This window comes from Zonotrichia leucophrys, chromosome 27 (genome assembly GCF_028769735.1).
Source record: "Zonotrichia leucophrys gambelii isolate GWCS_2022_RI chromosome 27, RI_Zleu_2.0, whole genome shotgun sequence".
Taxonomy (NCBI): domain Eukaryota; kingdom Metazoa; phylum Chordata; class Aves; order Passeriformes; family Passerellidae; genus Zonotrichia; species Zonotrichia leucophrys.
Genome location: NC_088196.1, coordinates 5,174,869 through 5,198,758, shown reverse-complemented (window position 1 = coordinate 5,198,758; position 23,890 = coordinate 5,174,869). Strand labels below are relative to the sequence as shown.

Below are 23,890 nucleotides of genomic sequence, written 5' to 3'. Positions count from 1 at the left end.
TCCCCAGCCTGGCTGTCGCCCTCCAGCCGCGCTGTCGCCAGGGCTGGGCCCCGCCGGGAGCGGCAGCCGCGGCAGGAAAAGCCGGTTGTGGAGCTGGAGGCCGGGGAGGGCAGCGGGGCTGGAGGGGGAGCGGGTCCGGCCAGTCCCGGACCAGTCTGGGACTGGGAGCTCTGGGGCTGCCGGGCCGGGCTGGCTCCTGTGGAACCCCAAATGCGGGAGCTCAGGGATGGGGAGGGGCTGGGGGGCAGTTTGGGGGGCTGGGGCACCCCAAATCGCTGCTCTGGGACACCCGGGGGTCTCTGGGGGGACCCCACGAGCAGGGCTGGGCCCAGGGTCCGGTCAGGACCCCCCGAGTGTCCCCCACAGGGCTGGGGGTGCCCCTGGTGAGCCCCCAACCCCTCCCAGCCCCACCGAGCATCTTTGGGTCAATGGCGTCACCTCGTGGCCTTTGGGCGTAATGACACCGCGCGGTGACGTCATCGGGGTCACCGGGGTCGCGAGGGGCGGGGCCGGCGTGGGGACAGGGGATAAAGGGAGGGGACAGGGAATGGGACACGGGATGGGCACCGGGGATGGGGATGCGGGACACGGGATGGGCACAGGGAGGTCCCTGTGCAGTGCCAGCTGCCGCTGCCAGCAGCGCTGCCCGGGTGTCCCTGCTGCCGTCACTCTTTCCAGGGCCGGTGACACGGCACGGGGGCGCGGGGACACGGGGCGGGGGACACAGCACAGGACATCCTGCAGCGCCCCCAGGCCGGATTTCCCGGCACGGTGGGAGAGGCGCGGTGACTCCCGGTGACCTTTGCTGGGGTCGGGACGGTGACAGCCACGGCGATGCTGCCGTGGGGGGGCGCACGGAGGGTGTGGCAGGGGGCGTGGCCTGGCAGGGGCGGGGTCTGGGGGTCGCCATCCCCCCTCGGGGGTCCCACAACTGCCCCAGGTGCGCCCGCCCGTCCCTCCCCGCACACCTGCGCTCGCAGGTACCCGCGGTGCGCAGAGCGGTGCGCGGTCCCTTTAAGGGGCGTGTCCGGAAGCGGCCCCGCCCCGCCCCGGCCCCGCCCGGCCCCGCCCCCTCCGCGCACCGGCCCCGGTGGGGCTCGAGGCGGGTACGGCGGCCGGTGCGGGACATGGCCCTGCCGGGGCTGCTGCTCGGGCTCGGCCCGGTGCTGCTCGGCGCCGCCGCCGCCTTCAACCTGGACCGCACCTTCCCGGTGCTCAAGGAGGGCCCCGGCGGAGCCCTGTTCGGCTTCTCGGTAGCGCTGCACCGGGAGACGGAGCGGCGGGAGCGGAGCCTGTGAGCGCGGCCGGCGGGCGGGGGGCGAGCCCCGAGCGCTGCGGGAGAGCCACAGGGGGAGATTCACCTGAGGGGAGGGGAGTGGGACGGGGAATAACGGGGAGGGGTCTCCCGTGGGGTGCGGGGGTCCGCGGGAGGATCGGGGGGGGTCTCCGGTGCTTGGGACCCCCGTGAGGAGGAGGAGGAGGGTGAGACAGCGCTTTACCTGCGGGCGTCCCCGTGAAGGGGGAGTCCCTGGTGGGGGCGGTGGCGTTGGGAGTGGTCCCCGTTAGGGTTGGGGTCGCCATGGGGTGGGGAGGGGTCCCAGTGGGGTGGGGCAGAGCGGGGGGTGTCCCCTGAGGGGGTGAGGAGCACCCCTTGGGATGGGGGTCCCACGTGGGGTGGGGTCTCTGTGGCGCGGAGGGTGCTGGGGGTCCCCAGGGTGGGGAGGGGTCCCTGTGGGGGGGGGGTCCCTGTTCTGTGTCAGGGCGAAGTCCGGAGCCCGCGCCGCCGCTGTGGGGGCGGGGCGCACCTGGAGGGGGGTGGGTGTCCGGGTATGGGGGGGTGGGCGCGGGGGGTCCCAGAGCCCAGCTGAGGGGGGGGTCCCCTCCTCGTGGCTTTTCCGCACCCCGCTATTGGCGGGGGTCCCATCGCTGGGGGTCCCACCCCGAGCCCCCTCCTCATTCCCCGCAGCGGGGTCCCGGTACCACCGGGGAGGGTCTGGCAGCAGCATGGGGACACCCCCGTGTCCCCCCAGGTGTGCTCAGAGCCCCTCTGGGGGATCCCTCCCCAGCGGAGCGGTCCCGGCCGGCGCCTGCCCTCAGTGGGGCGGTGGCGGCGCCCCCGGTGCCCCCCGAGCCGCCGGTGCCGGTGCCGGCGGGGCCCCGTGCCCGGGAACCTGTTGGGCTGTGGTTCCTGCTGCCGGCCGGGCTAAGCCCCAACAAAAGCCCTTTTCAGGCGGAGCAGTGCCCGTGCCATCCCCCGCTGTGTCCCCCTTGTCCCCGTTCCCGCTCCCGTTCCCGGTCGCTCCCGGGCAGGAATTCCCGTCCGTGCCGGTGCCGGCTCCGCCGCAGGGCCGGGCTGGCGGTGTCCCGCTCAAGGGCACGCTTTTCTGCTGGATCACCTTCCCGCGGCTCTCCGGGCTGCGGGAGGGGGTCCTTGGAGCCCCCCGGGGATCCCTTGGAGCCCCCCGGGATCCCGGTTTTCCCGGGGGGGCGGCAGCAGCTGCCGGTACAGGCATGTGCCGCTCCGCATTCCAGGGATGCATTCGGGGCCGTGGGATGAGGAGCGGCGGCCGCTCCCGTGCAGGAGGAGCGGAGCCGTTCCCTGCGGAGCTCGGGGGGTGCGGGACCCCCTCCTGCCCCGGGGAACACCCGGGTCCCCCCCGCGGCCGGGCCCTGCCCGCTCCGGTGGCACCGGGCGGGGGTGGCGGGCGGCACCGGGACGGATCCGTTCGTGTCTGCCCAGAACGGCCCCGGGGGGTTTGGGGGGGCTGTGACAGGGACGCGCCACCCCCGCACCTGCGTGTCCCAGCGTGTCCCAGCGCGGTCCGGAGCCAGAACCCCCCCGGGCATTCCCGGTCCCCGGGAGCCTCCGTGGGCAGCGCGGGGCTCGTTCTGTCCTTGGGGTGCTCCGGTTCGGGATGGCGGAACCGGCACAGGGGGGTCCGCGGGGGGCCGCGCCCCGGTAGCGGGTGGAGGCTGCGGTGCCCTCTGCTCACACAGGTGCAGGGTGGGGACAGGAAAGGGACATTTCCTGCCGCCGTCATGCCCCGTCTGTCCCGGGCTCTGTTTTGGGGGGCTGCCTGCAGCTCTGGCTGTCGGGACCGAGGGATGCTCCGGGGCAGCGGCGGCGCTCCCGAATTCCCCGCATTCAGCGGAGCCCCCCCGTGCCGCCCCCGCCGATCCCCGCAAGGTTTGTTTGTGCCCATGCCAGGGTTGGTTTGTTTGCTCGTCCCTCCCTGGCCAGGTGAGCGCGGGCTGGGAGCGGGGCTCTTATCAGCGCTCCCGAGATTACCGAGCTCCCCCCGCGCCGCCCGCGTCCGGCCGCTCCCACCGGAGCCGCCTGCGCTCGGTCCGGCCCGGCGGGGTTTGGAGGGCGACCTGGGGAAACTGAGGCACGGCAGATCCGCTCCAGGAAAGCTAAAACCACCCCCATGCGCCCAAAATGAGCAGCCGGAGGGGAGGCAGCACCCACATGCGCAGCCCTGTGGGAGCTGAGGCTCTGCCGGGGCTCGGGGGTCTCTCCTCATTCCAGCTGGCTGCTGAGGAGGAGAGCGCTCTGCTGGCTGCGTTCCCGGCTTTCCCTCCCCCCGGCTGGGCTTTTGCGGATTGCTGGAGCTGGCTGAGCTCCCCCTGCCTTGGCCCGAGTCCGCCGGGGTCCTGCGGGGCTGCGGCTGCTCGGCAGGAGCAGGGGGACGGATGTGGGGCCGTCCGTCCATCCATCCATCCATCCATCCATCCATCCATCCATCCATCCATCCATCCATCCATCCATCCATCCATCCATCCATCCATCCAGGAGCTGTTTCCCTTCTCTCCCGGCTCCTTCCCACAGGGGCCCCGCTGGATTTGCGTGCCCGGGGACCCCCCTGGTGAACTGGGGAGGAACCGGGGCCGGGCCGGTCCCCCCCACCTGCTCCTCCCCCCGGTGGGAGATGGACGAGGAGCCCCCCTCGCTGCCCAGCTGCTCCCTGGGGAGGGGGCTCTGGGTTGGGGGGTACACGACCCCCCTGTTCCATGCTGGGGTGTCCGGGTGGGATTCTCTGCCACCCTCGCCTCTCCCACCCCATGGGGGAGCTGCACTTTGGGGTCCTGTTGCCCGGACCCCCCCCAGCCCCCGCTCCCCGCTGAGCCAGCGCTGGCAGGGAGCCCCCCCGCTCCCGTCCAGGGCGGATTAGGACGGAGCACGGCCTCACATTCCTGCGTCCCTCCCGTCCCGGCCTCCCCCTCGTGCCGCTCTTTGACCATCTCAGCACAGCCCCGTCCCCCCGGCGCAGCGGGACCAGCGCCACAAACTGGTCCCGGCCCCCCCAAATCCCAGCTCCGCTCCCCCGGGACAGCCCCGTGCTCGGGAGGGCCCCGCGTTCCGCACTCCCCCTCTCCCAGGAGCACACAGAGCTGCGGGTGGGCTGCCGTGCCGTGCCGTGCCGTGCCGTGCCGGGAATCTTGCCCGGAGGCAGCGGCGTGCCGGAGCTGCCTGGCTTGGGTGGGCTCCCGCCCCCCGGCACCGCGGGGTCTGCCTGGGCCGGGACCACCGGGGGAGCCTGGGGGGTCCCGCTGGGGTTCGGGGTGTGCGGGCAGGACCCCCCCCCCCCAGCTCTGAGTCACGGCAGCTGCCCTGAGTCACTTCCCCCCAGGTGAGAGGGACAATGGTGCCCCTTGTGCCCCCCCTTGCAGCTGGGGGGGGCAGATTCCTTTGTGCCGAGCTGGCATCACCAGGAGCCATCCCCACCTCATTCCCTTCCCTTTCCCGCTCTCCAGCACCCCCATCCTGGCATTCCTGCGGGGAGCAGCCCCCCCGGACCCCCCAGCTGTGCCAACCCCCCCCACCTGCCGCCCGGGGCTGACTCAGGCGGCCCGGGGGGGGTCCCGGCGTGCCGGGGCGGGGGCTGCCCGGGGCCCCGCATTCCTCCTGCGCCTGGGCTTTGAGTCAGCGCCCGGCCCGCCCGGACGTGCCCGCGCTGCCGGGCCCGCATTGCTCGGCTTCGGCTCAGCTTCTGCTCAGCTTCGGCTCAGCTTCCCGGCACTCCCTGCCCGCGGGCGCTGCCGCGGGGACAGCGCGATCGGCCCTGTACTCGCTGGTGTGGGATGGGGACAGCGCGATCGCCTCTGTCCTCGCTGGTGGCTCTGCTGAGGACGGGCCAGCTCGGTACAGCAGTGCCTCGAGAGCAGCTCTGGATGCCAATGTGCCCTTCGTGTCCTGGGAGCCATGTCCCCTCCAAGTCCTGGGTGTCCTGGGTGTCACATCCTGGGTGCCATGTCCTGGGTTCCGTGTCCCTCCATGTCCTAGGTACCATGTCCTCTCCATATCCTGGGTGCCGTGTCCCCCCCATGTCCCCTCCATGTCCTGGGTGTTGTGTCCCCTCCGTGTCCTGTGTGCCATGTCCTGGGTGCCGTGTCCCCTGTCCCTGTCCCCTGCCTGCCCGAGGGCGGCACTTCCTCTCCCATCCCGGCCACCTCCACGCATTGTCCCGGCGCTCCCGGAGGACTTCCCTGCGGAAAGGCTGGCCCTTCCGGAGCCCTGCGGCCGTGCCAGTGCCCCTGCCGGGCCCACGGGGCCTTGCTTGGGGTGCCCGGCATCTTCCTTTGGGGTGGGGGGTCCCTTCAGCATCGCCTGGAGGGGCTGGAATGTCAATGTCCCCCGTGGCACTGCCCTCCCTCGGGGAGGTCACCCCTGGGAGGTGCTGCCAGCCCTGTGCTGGCCAAGCCTGTCTGGACTGAGGGGTGTCTGTCCTGGATAGGGGTGTTCGGGATGAGGGGTGTCTGTCCCACATGAGGCGTGTCGGTCCCAGCTGCCGTCCCCGTTCCCGGGGCTCTGTCCCCGTCCCGCATTCCCGGTCCCGCATTCCCCGTCCCACGTTCTCTGTTCCCGGTCCCGCATTCCCTGGCACGGCCGCTCGGCGCTGTCGCTGTCGGGTCGGACACGCCGCAGCTGCCGGGGCTGCGGAGGGATCAAAGCCCGCCCGGGAAGGGCCGGGGGTGTTTACAGGGACGGGGCCCCCCCGGGGCCTTGTTTTCCCCACAGCGCAGCGAGGTTTTGGGGGTCACTGAGGTTTGAGGGGTCACTGAGGTTTGGGGGCGTCACTGAGGTTTGAGGGGTCACTGAGGTTTGAGGGGTCACTGAGGTTTGGGGGGTCACTGTGACCCCTCTTGCCACCGCCATGCACGGGGATGGGGGCTCAGCCATGGGATGGGGTCTGGGAAGGAGTGGGGGGGGCAATGACTCCGTCAGTCTGTCCCTGAGGCCGTTTGGGGTCCCTGTGTCCTCCTCCAGCTCTGACCCCGTTATTTGGGGTGTCTGGGTGTGACAAACTGGGGAAGCAGCTCCAGTGTCCCTCCCCAGGGCACCCACCCCACTCCACACCCCACAATGAGTTGGGGGGGGTTTGGGGGTCACACCTGCCCTCCCCATCAGCCACCCCCTGCCCCCTTTGTGCCCCCCAGGCTGCTGGTGGGGGCCCCCCAGGCCGCGGAGCCGGTGAACGGGACGCGGACGGGCGCCGTGTACGCCTGTCCCCTGAGTGCCACCACCCGCGACTGCCAGCGCCTGCCCATCGAGCTCAAGGGTGGGTGACCCCCCCCGGGGTGTGGGACCACCCCAGACCCCCCCCCCCAGGAGGGGGGACCGCCTCTCAGGCCGGCTGTTCCCCTGCAGATGAGCCGGATAAGGCCATCATCGAGGACATGTGGCTGGGGGTGACAGTGGCCAGCCAGCGGCAGCCCCCGGGGAGGGTCCTGGTGAGTGGGGGCAGCGTGGGGCCTTGCACACCCAGATCCCAGATCCTTGCACAGCCAGATCCCAGATCCTTGCCCACCCAGATCCCAGGTCCTTGCACACCCAGATCCCAGGTCCTTGTACACCCAGATCCTTACACACCCAGATCCCAGTTCCTTGCACACTCCGTTCCTTGCACACCCAAACCCCAGGTTCTTGCACACCCAGATCCCAGGTCCTTGTACAGCCAGATCCCAGATCCTTGTACAGACAGATCCTTGCACAGCCAGATCCCAGATCCTTGTACACTCAGTTCCTTGCACACCCAGATCCCAGGTCCTTGCATGCCCAGATCCCTGCACACCCAGATCCCAGTTCCTTGCACACCCAGGTCCTTGCAGTCCCAGATCTTTGCACACCCAGACCCCAGATCTCTGCACACCCAGATCCTTGCACTCCCAGATCCTGGTTCTTTACACACACAGACCTTTGGGGTGTCTCCACACCTTTGGGGTGTCCCCTGAACCTCAGCGTCCCCGCTGTCCCCAGGCCTGTGCCCTGAGCTGTCCCTGAGCTGTCCCTGAGCTGTCCCCTGTCCCTGTCCTTGTCCCCAGGCGTGTGCCCACCGCTACACACGGGTGCTGTGGTCAGTCCCTGTCTGTCCCTGGGCTGTCCCTGTCTGTCCCTGAGCTGTCCCCTGTCCCTGTCGCTGTCCCCAGGCCTGTGCCCACCGCTACACGCGGGTGCTGTGGTCGGGGGCCGAGGCCCAGCGCCGCATGGTCGGCCGGTGCTACGTCCGCGGCAATGACCTGCGCCTGGACCTGGGCGACGAGTGGCAGACGTACCACAACGAGATGTGCAACGCCAACACCGACACCGACGAGACTGGCATGTGCCAGATGGGCACCAGCGCCGGCTTCAGTGCCAACATCATCTACTTCGGGGCGCCCGGTGCCTACAACTGGCAGGGTGAGGGGACAGGGGGGGACCTGCCACCCCTGGGGTCACCCCTCTGAGCACCGCTTTTCATGGGGGTTCCCTTTGGGGACACTTCCTTCTCCGAGGTGCCCACGCCCCTTTGGGACCCCCCAGCCCCTCCCTGAGGTCCCCATGTCCCTGTGGGACCCCCCAATGCTGAGTGTGACCCCCTCCCCTCCCCAGGCACCGATTACATGCTGCAGAGGGAGACGTGGGACCTGCACGACTTCTCCTACCCCAACACCAGGAACGGCAACACCTACATAGGTGTGGGGGGAGCCCGGGGGGGTGTGGGGCGAGGAGGAGGATGGGTGTTAAAGGGGTGGGGGGGCTCAGGGAGGCTTGAAGACCCCCCTAGGTGGTGAGGCTGGGGGGCAGTGGTGACATTGGGGTGACACGGAGGGAGAAGATGGGATGAGGAGGATCTTTGGGTCTTTGGGGGCTGTGAGTTTTGGGCGTGGATGTTGAAGGTGGGAGGGACACTCAGGGACATTTAGGGACACTTGGGGACACCTGGGAGCACTTGGGAACACTCGGGAACACTTGGGAGCACTTAGGGACACTCAGGGACACTTAGAGACACTCGGGAACAATTGGGAACACTTGGGGACACTCGGGGATGCTTGGGAACAACTTAGGGACACTTGGGGACACTCAGGAACACTTAGGGACACTTGGGAGGACTTGGGGACACTCAGGAACACTTAGGGACACTTGGGAGCAATTGGGGACACTCGGGAACAACTTAAGGACACTTGGGAGCACTCGGGGACACTTGGGGACACTTGGTGACACTCAGGGACACTTGGGAGCACTTGGGGACAATCAGGGACACTTGGGGACCCTTGGGAGCACTCGGGGACACACAGGGACACCCAGGGACACTTGGGGACACTCGGGAGCACTTGGGGACACTTAGGGAGGGTGTGAGCCGTTCCCAGCGCTCCCCCCGAGATCCCCGGGCCCAGGGTGGGCTTTGCGCGGTGCGGGGGTCTCGGGGAGCCCACGAGGGGATCTCGGGGGTCCCGCTCCCCCCTGCCTGACGCGTTCCCCGCAGGGTACACGGCCGAGGTGCGCAGCGCGGTGCTGCAGCGGGACGCGGTGACGCTGGTGACGGGCGCGCCGCGGTACCGGCACACGGGCGCCGTGCTGCTGCTGAGCCGCGGGGCCCGGCAGGCGCTGAACCGGAGCCTGCTGCTCCCGGGGCCGCAGGTCGGCTCCTACTTCGGCAGCGCCCTCGCCCTGGCCGACCTCAACAACGACGGGTGAGGGGCTGCGAGCCCCGGCTGTGGGGCGGGGTCACCTGGGGCTCACCTGGGGCTCACCTGGGGCTGCCCGAAGGTCACCTGGGCTCACCTGGGGCTCACCTGGGGCTGCCCAGAGGTCACCTGGGGCTGCCCAAAGGTCACCTGGGGCTCACCTGGGACTCACCTGGGCTCACCTGAGGCTCACCTGGGACTGCCCGAAGGTCACCTGGGGCTCACCTGGGGCTCACCTGGGGCTCACCTGGGGCTGCCTGAAGGTCACCTGGGGCTCACCTGGGGCTTCCCAAAGGTCACCTGGGCTCACCTGGGGCTGCCCGAAGGTCACCTGGGGCTCACCTGGGGCTTCCCAAAGGTCACCTGGGGCTGACCTGGGGCTGACCTGGGGCTGCCCAGAGGTCACCTGGGGCTCACCTGGGGTTCACCTGGGGCTTCTCAAAGGTCACCTGGGGCTCACCTGGGACTCACCTGGGGCTCACCTGGGACTGCCCGAAGGTCACCTGGGGCTCACCTGGGGCTTCCCAAAGGTCACCTGGGGCTCACCTGGGCTGGGTCTGTCTGCTCCTGGGGGTGGGGGGGTCCTGCTTAGGGTGTCCTGAAGCTCAGGTGGGCTTGGACCCCAAAGTTCCCATGGGTGGGGGTCTTACCTGAAGCACCCTGCAGCTCCCATGGGTGGGGGTCTCACCTGGGATAACCTGAAGCTCTTGAGGGTGAGGGTCTGACCAGGAGCACCCTATGGCCCCTGAGGGTGGGGGGGTCTTACTTAGGGTGTCCTGAAGCTCAGGTGGGCTTGGACCCCACAGTTCCCAGGGGTGGGGGTCTCACCTGGAGCACCCTGCAGCCCCCATGGGGTGGGGGTCTCACCTGGAGCAGCTCCCCTGGGATCCCTGTGGGTCCCAGCTCTGGGCTGTGGAGGTTTTTTTGGGGCAGTCCCATTTTCACACCTCTGGGGTGTCCCCCCCACTCCAGGTGTGTGGGGTCAGGGCCGTGTCACAGCCCCACTGCTGTCCCCACAGGTGGCAGGACCTGGTGGTGGGCGCCCCCTACTACTTTGAGAGGAAGCAGGAGGTGGGGGGCGCCGTGTTCGTGTACATGAATGAGGCTGGGGGCTTCCAGCAGTTCCCCAGCCTGGTCCTCACCGGGCCCAGCTACTCCGGCTTTGGCTTTGCCCTGGCCAGCATCGGGGACATCAACCAGGATGGCTTCCAGGGTGAGCACTTTGTGGGGGGCTCAGGAAAGGTGGGGGCCTGGGGGGTCTCTGGAGATGTTTGGGGTGAAGAGGAGGAGATTTGGGAGAGGTTGGAGATCCTGGTTGTCCCATTATTCCTTCTGCCTGTCCTGTGCTGAGTTTGTGGGGTCTCACAGGAAGGGAGGACCCCACACGTGGCCAGGGCTGGAGATGGAGTTTGGGAGGGCTCTGGGGGGCTGACCCTGCTCTTGTCCCCCCAGATATCGCCGTGGGGGCTCCTTTTGAGGGGCCTGGCAAGATTTACATCTACCACAGCAGCGCCGAGGGGCTGCGGGACCGGCCCCGGCAGGTAACGGCCCCGGGGAGCCCTGAGCAGGCCAGGACCTGGACCCCTCCCCAGGACCAGCCCTGAGACCCCCCCCCACTGCAGGGCACTGTGTGAGACCCCGCTGCCCCCCAATGCAGGTGATCAGCGGGGCAGAGCTGGGCCCCACCAGGATCAAAACCTTCGGGTACTCGCTGAGCGGGGGGCTGGACATGGACGGGAATTCCTACCCGGACCTGCTGGTGGGCAGCCTGAGCGAGAGAGTGGTCCTGCTCAGGTACAGCAATGGGGACAGGGACAGGTGTCCCCCTTGCCATCCCTGGGGTGGGCACAGAGCCGGGGGGCTCAGCCAACACCAATCCCTGCCCAGAGCCCGGCCTGTGATCAACATCCTGGACAAGACCTTCACGGTGACCCCCAGCAAGGTGGACCCTGCCCAGTGCACGCCCAAGTCCTGGTGAGTCCCCGGTGTCCCCATGGCTGCTGGTGGCACCCCTGGCTCGGCTGACAGTCCCTTTGTCCCCCCAGCATGACGGTGACCCTGTGCTTCTCCTACAACCAGAGCGCGGGGGACCCCAACTACAGCGAGAGGATCAGTGAGTGGGGGGTGCTGGGGGGACATGGGGACACGTGGTGGGGGTGTTGGATAACTTGTGCTGTCCCCCAGCCCTGCAGTACACGCTGGAGGCTGACAAGGACCGGCACCCGCCCAGGGTCAGGTTCTCTGGGTCCCAATCTGCCACCTACACCGGGGACTTCTCCATGCCCGACACCCGCTGCCAGACCCAGGAGCTCCTGCTGCTGGTGAGTGTCTATCCCTCCATCCATGGATTCCATCCATCCATCCGTCTGTCCGTCCATCCATCCATCCATCCATGGATTCCATCCATCCATCCACCCATCCATCATCCATCCATCCATCCATCCATCCATCCATCCATCCATCCATGGATTGCATCCATCCATCATCCATCCATCCATCCCTCCATCCCTGTGATCATCCCTGGAGTCTCTCCCTGGGCTCCCACCAGCAGAGGGGTTCCCCAGCCATGGCTGGAGCTGACTTTGGGGTCACACAAATCCCACCCCACAGGACAATGTGCGGGACAAGCTGCACCCCATCGTGCTCTCCATGAACTACTCCCTGCTGGAGAGGCCCAGAACCTTCCAGCTGGGCCCCCACTCCCTGGACGCCTTCCCCGTGCTCAACCAGGACCAGTCCCATGAGAACGAGACCAAGGTGTGCCAGGCAGGGTGGGGGGACACTCTGGGGTGCCACCAGCGTGGCAGGGGCTCAGGGGACATCCCTGTCCCTGCAGATCGAGTTCCAGAAGGAATGTGGCTCCGACAACCAATGCTACAGCAACCTCCAGCTGCGGAGCAGCTTCGTCACCGAGCAGAACCAGCCTCTGCCCAGGTGACAGCAGGGCGCTGTGTGTCCCCTGGGGGTGTCCCCTCGTCCCCCAGGGCTGTCCCCATGCCACGGTGACGCTGACCCCGCTGTCCCCGCTCAGGGTGAACGGCACCCAGGTGCTGCAGTACAGCCGGGACGTGCGCAAGCTGCACCTGAGCATCAACATCACCAACGTGCCCTCGGCGCCCTGGAACGGCGAGGACGCGCACGAGGCCCTGCTGAACGTCACCGTGCCCCCCAGCCTGCTGCCCTCCTCCGTGCGCCCGGTACGGGGGGCGCCGCGGGGCCCCGGGTCCCACCGGGTGTTCCTGAGGGGGTTCCTGACCCCCCGGGTCCCACCGGGTGTTCCTGAGGGGGCTCCTGACCCTCCTGTCCCCCCCAGAGCGGAGCCTGCACCTTTGGGGACACGGTGCTGTGCGAGCTGGGAAACCCCTTCAAGAGGAACCAGAGGGTGAGAGCTGCCCCCAGCTGCCCCCAGCCACCCCCAGCCGCCCCAGCCGCCCCCAGCCGCCCCCAGCTGCCCCCAGCCGCCCCCCAGTTGCCCCTCAGTTGCCCCCAGCCGCCCCCCGGCCCTTCCTGGGGGGCTCAGCAGGGCTGAGCTGCTCCCCGTGCCCCCCGCCCCATGCAGGCAGAGCTGACCATCACCTTCGAGGCCATCGGGATCATGCTGGACACGCGGGAGGTGGAGGTGTGGCTGGACCTGTCCACGTGAGTGCGAGGGGCGGGACGGGGGCGGGGACGGGCCCGGTGGGACCGGGAGGTGCCGATGCCGGTGCCCCCATCCCGGTGCCCCGGCAGGCAGAGCACGCAGGGGGATCTGCAGCCCGTGCTGGCCAAGCTGCTGGTGGATTACAGCATCCAGTCCTCGCTGAGCATGTGAGTGTCCCCTGCACCCCTCTGTGTGTCCCCTGCACCCCTCTGTGTCCCCTGCACCCCTCTGTGTCCCCTGCACCCCTCTGTGTCCCCTGCACCCCTCTCTGTGTCCCCTCTGCCCTCTCTGGGTCCCCTCCATTGCCCCCACCTGAGTCTGGGTGTGCCCTCCATGTCCCGGGAGGGGACAGGGGACAATGGGATGTCCCCATTGGGATGTCCCCTGTGTCCCTCACGCCGTTCCCGTCCCTCATCCCATTCCCAGAGCCTCGTCCCACATCCAGTCCTACTTCAGCGGGACCGTGGTGGGCGAGTCGGCCATGAAACAGGAGCAGGACGTGGGCAGCCCCCTCACCTTCGACTTCCAGGTGAGCCGGGCGCGGCTGGAGGGACTCGGATTTGGAAACGCCGGAGGAATGAGGATTTGGGAACGCCGGAGGGAAAGGGATTTGGGAAAGCGGGAGGGAGGCGGATTTGGGAATACCGGAGAAAGGAGGATTTGGGAACATGGGAGGGAGGCGGATTTGGGAACACAGGAGGGAAGCAGATTTGGGAATGCCAGAGGAATGAGGATTTGGGAATGCCAGAGGAAGGAGGTTTTGGGAACGCGGGAAAGAAGCGGATTTGGGAATGCTGGAGGGAAGCGGATTTGGGAATGCCAGAAGAAGAAGGATTTCGGAGTGTGGGAGGGAAGCGGATTTGGGAATGCCGGAGGGAAATGGATTTGGGAATACCTGAGGGAGGCGGATTTGGGAATACTGGAAGGAAGGAGGATTTAGGAATACTGGAGGAAGAAGGATTTGGGAGCGCGGGAAGGAAGCAGATTTGGGAACGCCGGAGGAAGGAGGATTTGGGAACACCGGAGGAAGGCGGATTTGGGAACGCCAGACTCCACCTCCCGTCCTGCCCACAGGTGACCACCAAAGGCGAGTCCCTGGGCACGCTGGGCACCATCCTGCTGGGCTTCGAGTGGCCCTACGAGATCCCCAACGGCAAATGGCTCCTGTACCCCACCGAGATCCTGGTGAACGGCAACGACACGTGTCACCCTCCCGGGGGGCTCCTCAACCCCCTCAACCTCACCGTGAGTCACCGGCGTCCCTGTCCCACCGCGGGGGTCCGTCAGCCCCCCGGCACGGCTCTGATGGTCTTGTTTCCCCCTCAGCTCCTGCAGGACCAGGCTCCATCCCGGCGGCGGCGGGAGCTGGAGCCCCCCGAGCCGGGGGAGCCCCCGGTCACCTTGGCCACCGGCCGGCGCCTGCGCTCCGAGGCCGTGCTGGTAAGGAGTGGGGTCGGGTGGAGCATCCCCCATCCCGGGGCACTGTCCCTGCTGCTCTCGGGCACCAGGGCGGTGCTTTGGGCCCCCCATGACCCCGTGTGTGCCCCCAGAGCTGCTCGGCGGGCACGGCGCGCTGTGTGTGGCTCGAGTGTCCCCTGCTGCACACGCAGCTCCCCTCCAGCTTCAGCCTGCGCGCCCGCGTCTGGAACAGCACCTTCATCGAGGTCAGTGCCACCCACGGGCTGCCTGAGCCCTGCGGGGTGTTAAACAGGGCTCAGGGTCTGCCAGGAGCTGGCAGCCACCTCTGTGTGTCCCTGCTGTCACCTGTGTCCCTGCTCTATCCGTGTGTCCATCATCCGTCTCCATCATCATCCGTGTCCCCATAATCCACATCTCCATCATCCATATTTCCATCATCATCCATGTGTCCATTATCATCTGTGCCTCCACCATCATTCATGTCTCCCATCATCCATGTTGCCATCATCTTCCATGTCCCCATCATTCATGTCTCCATCATCATCCATGTCTCCATCATCATCCATGTCCTCATCATCCATGTCCCCATCATCCATGTCTCCATCATCATCCATGTCCCCATCATCCGTGTCCCCATCATCCATGTCTCCATCATCATCTGTGTCTCCATCATCATCTGTCCCCCATCATCCATGTTGCCATCATCCTCCACGTCCCTGTCATCCATGTCCCCATCACCCATGTCCTCCTCATCCATGTCCCCTCCCTCATCCCCGTGTTGTCCTGTGTGTGTCCCATCCCTGTCCCTGTCCCCAGGAGTTCCGTGACTTTGACCGTGTCAAGGTGACGGGCACGGCCACGCTGTTCCTGCGCTCTCAGGTGCCCACCATCACCATGAGGAACCACACGGTGCGGGTGAGCCTCACCAGAGCCCTCACTGGGGCAGACTGGGCGGGACTGGGGCCGCTGGAGCCCCCAGCCCCAACGAGCCCCTTCCCACCCCGCAGTTCTCGGTGGACGTGGACTCGGAGCTGCAGGAGGAGCAGCCGGCCGAGATCTCGCTCTGGCTGGTGCTGGTGTCGGTGGCAGCCGGGCTGCTGCTGCTGGGGCTCATCATCCTCCTCCTCTGGAAGGTGAGGGGGGTCCCAAATCCCCTTCCCAGGGTGGAGGGGGTGCAGGAGCCGTGCTGAGACCCGACGGGCTCGTGTCACCCGTGGCCACCTCCTCCCTGCCTGCCGAGGGACACAAGGGACTCGTGGCTGGATTGTCCCCTCGGCTGGAAGGTGCCCCCCGAGGGTGGCAGGTGTCCCCCAGGTGGGTGGTGCCATCCCTGGAGGAAGATTCCTGCCTGGAGAGGGATGAGGAAGAGGAGCAGAGTTATTCCCAACGTGTCTTGGGGTGCAAAATATTTTGGGGTGTGCACACCCAAATGGGGCTGGACCTCCTTCCCTGTGGCTGTGCTGCAGGAACTGGGGGACCCCCAGAGCCCCCTGGGGGCACCCCCAGCTTCTTGAACCCCCTCTTTTATCCAGGAGGGGTCTGCAGGAGCCCCCCACCCCGCAGCATCCCTGTGGGGCACCCCCCTGCCCCGGGACCCCCCCAGCCGCTGTCCCGACCCCCTGACCCTGTCCCCTTCCCTGCAGTGCGGGTTCTTCCGGCGGGCCAACACCCGGGCCATGTACGAGGCCAAGGGGCAGAAGGCGGAGATGAGGATCCAGCCGTCGGAAACCGAGCGGCTCACGGACGACTACTAACGGGGGGCGCCCCTCGTGCCCCCCCCGAGCGCCGCGGGCCCCGCCTGGTAATGCCCCGTGGGGCCGGGCTGTGGCGGCACCTTCCTCCTCTTCAGCCTCCTCTCCTCTTCCTCTGTCCCGCAGGGTCCCGCAGGGCTCGGCGGGCTCTCCCGGCGGCTCCAGGATCGCCGCTCCCTTTGCTCTGCTCTTCGCCGCTTCGGGGGTCTCTGTCCCTGTCCCCGACCCTCTCTGTCCCCTCCCTGACGCGCTGTCCCCTCTGTGTCCCCCCTCGCAGTGCGACTTTTTCCAGCGGACCCGCTACTACCGGATCATGCCCAAGTACCACGCGGTGCGGATCCGGCAGGAGCAGCGCTACCAGCCCGGGGGGCTCCTGCCCCGCCGCCGCCGCAAGAAGCTCTGGGTGACCAAGTGGCAGGAGCCGGACAAGTACTACTGACCCCCTGTCCCCTCCCGGCCCCTGCCAGGGGGGCTCTGACTTTGCACAAGCGCATCCATCCCTGCCTGCCCCTACCCCTGTCCCGAGCCTCGGACGCGGCCGCCGCCGCGCTTGGCTCCCGCAGCCCCTCCCGGTTCTCCCAGGGGGTTCCGGGTCTCCCGGGGGGCTCTTGCACGCCCGTGCCTTGCACGCTTGTGGGGGGCGACCCCCCAAATGTGCCCCCCCCCGCTGTAAGTGCTGCTGGCCTCACCGAGTGCCTTCCCCCGCCTCGCAGACACTCCGCTCGCCACCTCCCTGTCCCTTTGTCCCTTGTCCCCAAACTCCCTGGGACACGTCCCGGCCCATGGGGACACCTCCCTGCAGGCCGGGACACGCTCGGCACTGGGTGCGGGACCCCTCTGCTTTATTCGGGGTGGGCTGGGGGAGCTCATTGCCTCCTGCAACCCCTCCTCACCCTAAACCCCTCGGGGGTCTCCCCCTTCAAACCTCAGACACCACGGATGTCTCCCCATCCTCACCCCAAACCCCACCGGGATCTCCCCCTCCTCACCCCAAACCCCACGGGGGTCCCCCCCTCAAACCCCGCGGGGGTCTCCCCTCCCCTGCCGACCCCAGACCCCTCCTGCTGTTCTCGCAGCTTTGCCTTTTGAGGGGTGGGGGGGGTGCAGCGCTTCAGGCCGTGTCCCCCCCATCCCATCCCCGCCCCGGGGGTCGCTGTCCCGCCCCGCGGGGTTAAATTATTCCGTGTTTCGGTGTCGAGTCCCGGCGCCCGGTCGGTACCGGGGTTGGCTGGGGAGGGGGTCCTGCGCCCCCAGCCGGCCCCCAAACACCCCCTCCCTTCCTCGCCGGGGCCCAATAAAGGCTCGCTCTGGGATTTGTAACCTCGTGTCCCCTCCGTGGTCCCCTCCGTGCCGTGGCTGCCGGGATGGGGGGGTGGGCTGGGATTTGGGGGCTTTTGGGACAAAAAGAGAACGGGGGGAGATGATGTATCCGCGGAACAGGAGGTGATGGGAGGGTAATGCTGGGCTTGAGGTGGGCTCAGAGCCCCCCAAAACCTTCGGGAAAGGCTCAAATTCCCCCAAAACTCCCCAGAAAGGGGTCTGGGACCCCCCAGGGGCTGATGGGAGCCCCGGTTATGCAAATTAGCGCCTGTGCGTCAGCGAGGGGCGGGGTTAGCGGTGGGAGAGGCGGGGCCTAAAGCAGAGCGGGCGCTGATTGGCCGAGAGGCGCGAGGTGATTGACAGCGGGGCGGGCGCATTAACGTCTCGGAGAGGCGTGGCTCCTATTGATTGACAGCGGGGAGGGCATTATTAACGTCCCTTAGGGGCGTGGTTCGCACTGATTGACAGCGGGGCGTGCAGCATAACTTCCGCGAGAGGCGTGGCTCGCGGTGATTGACAGCGGGGCGTGCCGAGCGGTGAAGCCGGATTGGCACGGGGAGGGGCGGGGTTTGCTGTATAACGGACGCTGATTGGCTGCGGTTCGTTGATTGACGGCGGGTGTGTTGTTTGCGCGCGGCGCGGCGGGGGCGGGGCCGCGTCCGGGCCCGGGGGCTCGGGGGGCTCTGAGGGGACCCTGAGGGGGCGTTGAGGGGACGTTGAGGGGACACCGAGGGGACACAGGGGACGCCGAGGGGACAGCGGCGCCATGAGGCTGCTGCGGTGCCTCGGGAAGCGCGCGGCGCTGGCCGGCGTCCCCACCTACATCGAGCACTTCAGCAAGTTCTCGCCGTCGCCGCTCTCCATGAAGCAGTTTCTGGACTTCGGTAAATAAAGGAAAGCCCCCAGGCCCAGCCCCGGGACCCCCACCCTGCTCCGGCACGGGGACACCCCTCGTGTCCCCTCGGCGGGGACACCCGGTGTGGGGGCGGTGCTCGGGGAGGGAGCTCCGTGCACACCCCCGGGAATTCCCGACCCCCTTTCCTAGGAATTCCTTCCCACACCCCCCCGGGAATTCGTGCCCTCTCCCCAGGAAATTTCTCCCCTCCTCACCCCGTAAATCTGGGGGCTCTGGGTTCTGCCCCCCCTCAATGGGTGTGTGGGTAACCCTGACCCCCCAAATATCCCGTTGTTATTGGCGTGAGGGGATTTAACGGCACCCCCCGGGTGAATAAGTGGGGTTGGAACGTGGTTTCCTCATCGGCCACTTTTGGGGGTGTCCCCTCTGCGCCCCAGACCCCCTCATTTGGGGCACATCCTGACAGCCCCACTATGAGAGACCTCCGGCCCTGCACCTGCCTGGCCCCCCCCGGGGCACCCCCCAATGTCCCCAGGGATGGGGACATCCCCCCATGGCTGTCACCCAGCCTGGCCCTGCTCCCAGACAGGGGTTTGGGGCTGCACTAGGGGTCCCCCCTGTCTCCCCAGCTCCATCCCAGTGTCCCTTGTCCCCAGGGATCTGCCCCTCCCGGGTCAGCTGTGCCTCTCCTGCCCAGCTCCTGCTTGGGGACCCCTGGGCCTGCTCTGGGTCCTGGTGCTGGCCCAGCTCCCTCTCCCCTCCCAGCTGCACTCGGGGGTCTCCCAGCCCAGTTTGGGCTGTTCTGGGTGGCCCACCCAGTGGGCTGAGCCCTGTCCCCTCCCTCAGCCCTCCCTGTCCCCTGCAGTGTCCCCAAAACTCTCACACCCTCCCCAACCGAGCAGGACCTGCTGCTGTCCCCTGTCCCTGCTGCCAGAGGGGTGGCTCTGGGGGTCTCACCCGTGTCCCCCCCATGTCCCCGTGTGTCCCCAGGCTCCAGCAATGCCTGTGAGAAGACCTCGTTCGCCTTCCTGCGCCAGGAGCTGCCCGTGCGCCTCTCCAACATCATGAAGGAGATCAACCTGCTCCCGGACCGGGTGCTGCGCACGCCCTCCGTGCAGCTGGTGCAGAGCTGGTCAGTGTGGGCCTGGGGACACGGGGACACTGCCATGGGGCTGCTGGCACTGCCACCCCCGCTCCTGGGCAGCTGGCACTGCTGGCAGCCAGCTGGGGGTGCCACCGCTGCCACTCACCTGGTGTCCCACTGCCACGGGTCCTCTCACTCACCTGGGGTCCCACTGCCACAGGTGCCCTTGTTGTCACCCTCCTGGGTCCCCTGCACAGCTCCTGTTGCTGCCTCAGCTGCTGTCACCACCCCCGAGGGTTCTGCTGTCACCTCACCTTGTGTCCCACAGCTGTCACCAGCTGTCCTCCCCTGCTGGCATGGGAGGGACACAGGGAGGGGTGACAGGCAGGGCACTCCCCAGCTGGTGCCACCCCTTGGGTGACACGGTCCACTCCCGTGCCAGAGGGGTGTCCCCAGCCAGCAGGGGGGACACCAGTGCCACCTGCTCCCTGAAGAGGCCACTGGATGTCCCTGTCCTGGGCGGGTCTGAGTGTTCCTTTAAGTGCCATGTTCCCGTGCCAGTGCCAGCAGCGTGACCCTTCTCTTGGCCACCACGTGACACGTTGTTTGTCCAGTGTCCTGGGCCACTGCCAGTGGGATCTGGCTGTGCCAAGGGGTCAGGCCGTGCCAGGGGGTCCGGCTGTGCCACCCCCATCATAGCCCCAACCCCATCAGAGGGGCTGTGTCCCCAGCTATCCCTAAGTGTTGGGGTGGGACAGTGACCCTTTGTGCAGCAGATTTTGGGGTGGGGGCCTGGGCTGAGGGGTGCTGACCCCTGGCCCTGTGTGGTGTCACCTGGGCTGTCCTCTCAGTTTGGGGGTGCCAGCTGTGGGTGTCCCCCCAGGTACGTGCAGAGCCTGCTGGACATCATGGAATTCCATGACAGGGACCCCGAGGACCAAGCCACGCTGGGACAGTGAGTCAGGAGTGTCCTTGTCCCCATTGCCGGGGTGTCACCTCCTCCCAGCCCCGCGCTGGTGTCACCCAGGGCCACCCCAAAGCGCCCCCACTCCGGTGCCACCGGAGCCACTCCGGGTTTTCCAGCGCCCCCGGCTTGCAGGGAATCCCGGCCTGGATCGGGGCTGTGCCTGGAGCGGTGTCCCCAGCGCTGGCCCTGTCGCTGTCCCCAGGTTCACCAACGCGCTGGTGACAATCCGGAACCGGCACAACGACGTTGTCCCCACCATGGCCCAGGGGGTGATCGAGTACAAGGAGACGTACGGGGACGATCCCGTGTCCAACCAGAACATCCAGTACTTCCTGGACCGCTTCTACCTGAGCCGCATCTCCATCCGCATGCTCCTCAACCAGCACAGTGAGGGGCTGGGGTCTGCCTGCCCTGGGGGGCCCTGAACCTCCTGAGTGTCCCCAGGGGTCTGTGCTGAGGGTCCCCACCAACCCCAGGGGTCTGTCCTGAGGGTCCCCACCAACCCCAGGGGTCTGTCCTGAGGGTCCCCACCAACCCCAGGGGTCTCCCCAGCCCCAGGAGTCTGTGCTGAGGGTCCCCATCATCACTGGGTGCCCCCAGAGGGTCCCTGCCAACCCCAGGGATCTGTTCTGAGGGTCTCCACCCACCTCAGGGGCCTGTCCTGAGGGTCCCCGTCAACCCCAGGGGTCTGTCCCAGAGGTCCTCCCAACCCCAGGAGTACATCCTGAGGGTCCCTGCCAACCCCAGGGGTCTGTCTTGAGGGTCCTCACCAACCCCAAGGGTCCATCCTGAAGGTCCCCACCAACCCCAGGGATCTGTCCTGAGCATCCTCACCAACCCCAAGGGTCCATCCTGAGGGTCCCCACTAACCCCAGGGATCCTGTCTTGGTTGGGCATCTCCCTGGTGTCAGATGTTTCCCCCCACAGCCCCTGGGTGCCCTGGGGGTGTCCCTGGGGTGTCCCCAGCTCGTTGTCCCCTCCCCAGCCCTGCTCTTCGATGGCAGCACCAACCCCGCGCACCCCAAACACATCGGGAGCATCGACCCCCACTGCAACGTGGCCAACGTGGTGAGAGGTTGGTGGGGTCTGGGGGGGTCTGGGGTCCCACCCCATGGTGGGGGCAGTTTGGGGGTGGGGGTTACTTGAAAGCCCCCCCTGGGACCACTCATGTCACAGGTTTGGGGTGACCTCAGCCACACTGTCCCCTGAGCTGTGCAGTCACTGCAGGTGACCCCAGGAATGGGGAGTGTTTGGGGGTGGGGGGACCCCAAAGGCTGCCCCTGTTGGTCCTGGGGGTGCTGAGCCCTCTGTCCCTCCCCTTTGCCAGATGCCTACAACATGGCCAAGCTGCTGTGTGACAAATACTACATGGCCTCACCTGAGCTGGAGATCGAGGAGGTCAACGGTGAGGGGACAGTGGCAGTGAGGGGACAGGGGGCTGAGGGGACAGGGGGATGAAGGGACAATGGGGCCTGGGCAGGGGGATCATGGGTGGCTTCTTTAGAGCTGGGGGTTCTCAGGTGGCTCCTTTGGGGTTGGGGGTTCTCAGGTGGCTCCTTTGGGGTTGGGGATTCTCAGGTGGCTCCTTTGGGGTTGGGGGTTCTCAGGTGGCTCCTTTGGGGTTGGGGGTTCTCAGGTGGCTCCTTTGGGGTTGGGGGCTCTCAGGTGGCTCCTTTGGGGTTGGAGGTTCTCAGGTGGCTCCTTTGAGGTTGGAGACCCTGGAGCAGGGGGATTTTTATGTGGCTCATTCTGGGGTGAGGGTCCCCATTCCAGGGGGTTCTCAGCTCCTTTAGGGTTGGGGGATACTTGGCTTATCTAGGTTTGGGGGTCCCTGTGGTGTGGGGGTTCTCGGGTGACCCATTTAGGGCTTGGGGCAGGTTTGGGGTCAGGATTGTCCCCACCAATCCCAATGTCCCCCTCACCCAGCCTGCAACGCGGAGCAGCCCGTGAGCATCGTCTACGTCCCGTCCCACCTGTACCACATGCTCTTCGAGCTCTTCAAGGTAGCCCAGCCCTTTGGGGGGCTCTGGGGGTGCTGTGGGGGACCCCCTGACCCACCCCCCCGGGGCTCTGTGTCCCCAGAATGCCATGAGAGCCACGGTGGAGAGCCACGAGAACAGCCCCCGGCTGCCGGCCATCAGGGTGATGGTGGCCCTGGGCCAGGAGGACCTGTCCATCCGGGTGAGGGACCCCTGCCCACCCTGGGGGATGGCAGAGTGTGGGGAGGGGGCACAGGGACGGGGTTGTCACCTGTTCTGGTGTCCCCAGATGAGCGACAGGGGCATGGGGGTGCCCCTGAGGAAGATCGAGCGGCTCTTTAGCTACATGTACTCGACAGCCCCCACCCCCCAGCTGGGCTCCGGGGGGGCCCCCCTGGTATGTGACCCCCCCCCCAGGGGTGGGGGGCTTCGTGGGGAGGGGGAGAAGGAGAGGGGGATGAAGCTGAGGGGGATTGGAGGCGTTTGAGGGGGCTGGAGTGGCTTGGGGAGGTTTGGGGACCTGGAGTGACAGGAGGTGCTTTGGGGGTGACATGGGGAGGTTTGGGGGTGGCTGGAGTGGCCTGGGAGTGTTTTGGGGGGGATTTGGGTGGGCTGGAGTGGCACTGGGAGGTTTGGGCTTGGCCTGGCACCTTTTGGGGACATTTGGTGGTGTGGGGGTGCTTGGAAGTGGCACGGGGACACTTTGGTAGGCTTGGATGTGATGAGGGAACCTTTGGGGTGGCATGGGGACACTTTGGGGTGGCATGGGGACACTTTGGGGTGGCATGGGGACACTTTGAGGTGACAGTGGGATCCTTTGGGGTGTCATGGGGACACTTTGGGGTGGCAGTGGGATCCTTTAGGGTGGCATAGGAACACTGTGGTCTGGCAGGGTGCCCCTGTGGCCATTCTGGAACCCTTTGACAATGCCACCATGCCCACTGGCACTGCCAGTGACACTCCTGGCACTCCTGGGGCACTCTGGGGAGGCTGGGGGTGCCCTGGGGGTGCTCCCCCAGCCTTGGGGACCCCCCACCCCAATTCCCTGCCCCCCCAGGCCGGCTTTGGCTACGGGCTGCCCATCTCCCGCCTCTACGCCAAGTACTTCCAGGGGGACCTGCAGCTCTTCTCCATGGAGGGCTTCGGCACCGACGCCGTCATCTACCTGAAGGTGGGTGCCTGTCCCCAGACTGACCCCGGGGGGCTCTCGGGACCCTCGCTGAGCCCCCCGTGCCCCCCAGGCGCTGTCCACGGACTCGGTGGAGCGGCTGCCCGTGTACAACAAGTCGGCGTGGCGGCACTACCAGGCCAGCCAGGAGGGCGGGGACTGGTGCGTGCCCAGCACCGAGCCCAAGAACACCTCCACCTACCGTGTGCCCTGAGCCCCCCCCGGGCACCCCCGGGCACAGGGACCCCTCAGCCGCCCCCATGAGGGGTCTCTGAGTGCCCGGGGGTGGTTGGCATCCCGGTTCTTTGGGCTCTTTGGGGAGTGTGGGATGTGAGGGTGTCGTGGTGTCCCCGCCTTGGTGGCACTTAGGGATGGAGCTGGGGGGGTTGGAGCAGTGCCTGTTGTTCCCTCACTGCCCCCCAAAGCTCCCACCTGCCCCAGGGGTGCCCCCATCCCAGCAAGGGACTGCTCCTGTCCCAGCAGGACCAGCAGCACTTCCCTGCACCCACAGCCCTGATGGGGAGGGGGGACCTGAACCCCCTCCCTCCCCCCATGTTCCTGTCCCTGCTCCCCCTCTGTTATTGCACTACTGAGCTGTCCCCACCCCCCCACTTGCTGTGACCTGTTTGACCCCCCCATCCCATTCCCCAAATTCCCCCCAGACCCCTCCCCACTGTCAATAAATTGGATGTTGACTGAACCCCTGTGGTGTTTGAGGTCCTGGTGCCTCAGTTTCCCCCTCCAGCCTTGGGAGGGGGCT

At 67.3% G+C, this 23,890-nt stretch overlaps 2 protein-coding genes across 4 annotated transcripts; both read left to right on the top strand.

The window, feature by feature from the left end:
• The first annotated feature begins 1,075 nt into the window (after nt 1-1,075).
• On the top strand, nt 1,076-17,076 carry ITGA3 (integrin subunit alpha 3). 3 transcript variants are annotated; one of them, XM_064733595.1, is made up of 26 exons: nt 1,077-1,294; nt 6,439-6,560; nt 6,650-6,732; nt 7,429-7,678; nt 7,871-7,954; nt 8,745-8,952; nt 9,966-10,159; nt 10,399-10,487; nt 10,604-10,740; nt 10,834-10,920; nt 10,992-11,059; nt 11,131-11,267; nt 11,557-11,703; nt 11,783-11,880; nt 11,978-12,143; nt 12,260-12,328; nt 12,506-12,585; nt 12,676-12,753; nt 13,013-13,115; nt 13,661-13,831; nt 13,913-14,026; nt 14,137-14,250; nt 14,822-14,920; nt 15,013-15,138; nt 15,649-15,806; nt 16,034-16,170. In XM_064733595.1, the coding sequence occupies exons 1-25, from the start codon at nt 1,128-1,130 to the stop codon at nt 15,757-15,759; spliced, it is 3,102 nt and encodes a 1,033-aa protein (XP_064589665.1). In that variant the 5' UTR covers nt 1,077-1,127; the 3' UTR covers nt 15,760-15,806; nt 16,034-16,170. The 3 variants fall into 3 exon arrangements, with proteins under 3 accessions (XP_064589663.1, XP_064589665.1, XP_064589664.1); XM_064733594.1 differs by lacking the exon at nt 15,649-15,806 and having other exon boundaries at nt 1,078-1,294; nt 16,034-16,345; XM_064733593.1 differs by lacking the exons at nt 14,137-14,250; nt 14,822-14,920; nt 15,013-15,138; nt 15,649-15,806 and having other exon boundaries at nt 1,076-1,294; nt 13,913-13,932; nt 16,131-17,076.
• A 662-nt stretch (nt 17,077-17,738) lies between these two features.
• On the top strand, nt 17,739-23,815 carry PDK2 (pyruvate dehydrogenase kinase 2). Its single transcript, XM_064733596.1, has 11 exons — nt 17,739-17,960; nt 18,923-19,064; nt 19,900-19,971; nt 20,186-20,370; nt 20,969-21,058; nt 21,311-21,388; nt 21,910-21,986; nt 22,066-22,164; nt 22,252-22,359; nt 23,020-23,133; nt 23,204-23,815. The coding sequence occupies exons 1-11, from the start codon at nt 17,843-17,845 to the stop codon at nt 23,342-23,344; spliced, it is 1,224 nt and encodes a 407-aa protein (XP_064589666.1). The 5' UTR covers nt 17,739-17,842; the 3' UTR covers nt 23,345-23,815.
• The last annotated feature ends 75 nt before the right edge of the window (nt 23,816-23,890 follow it).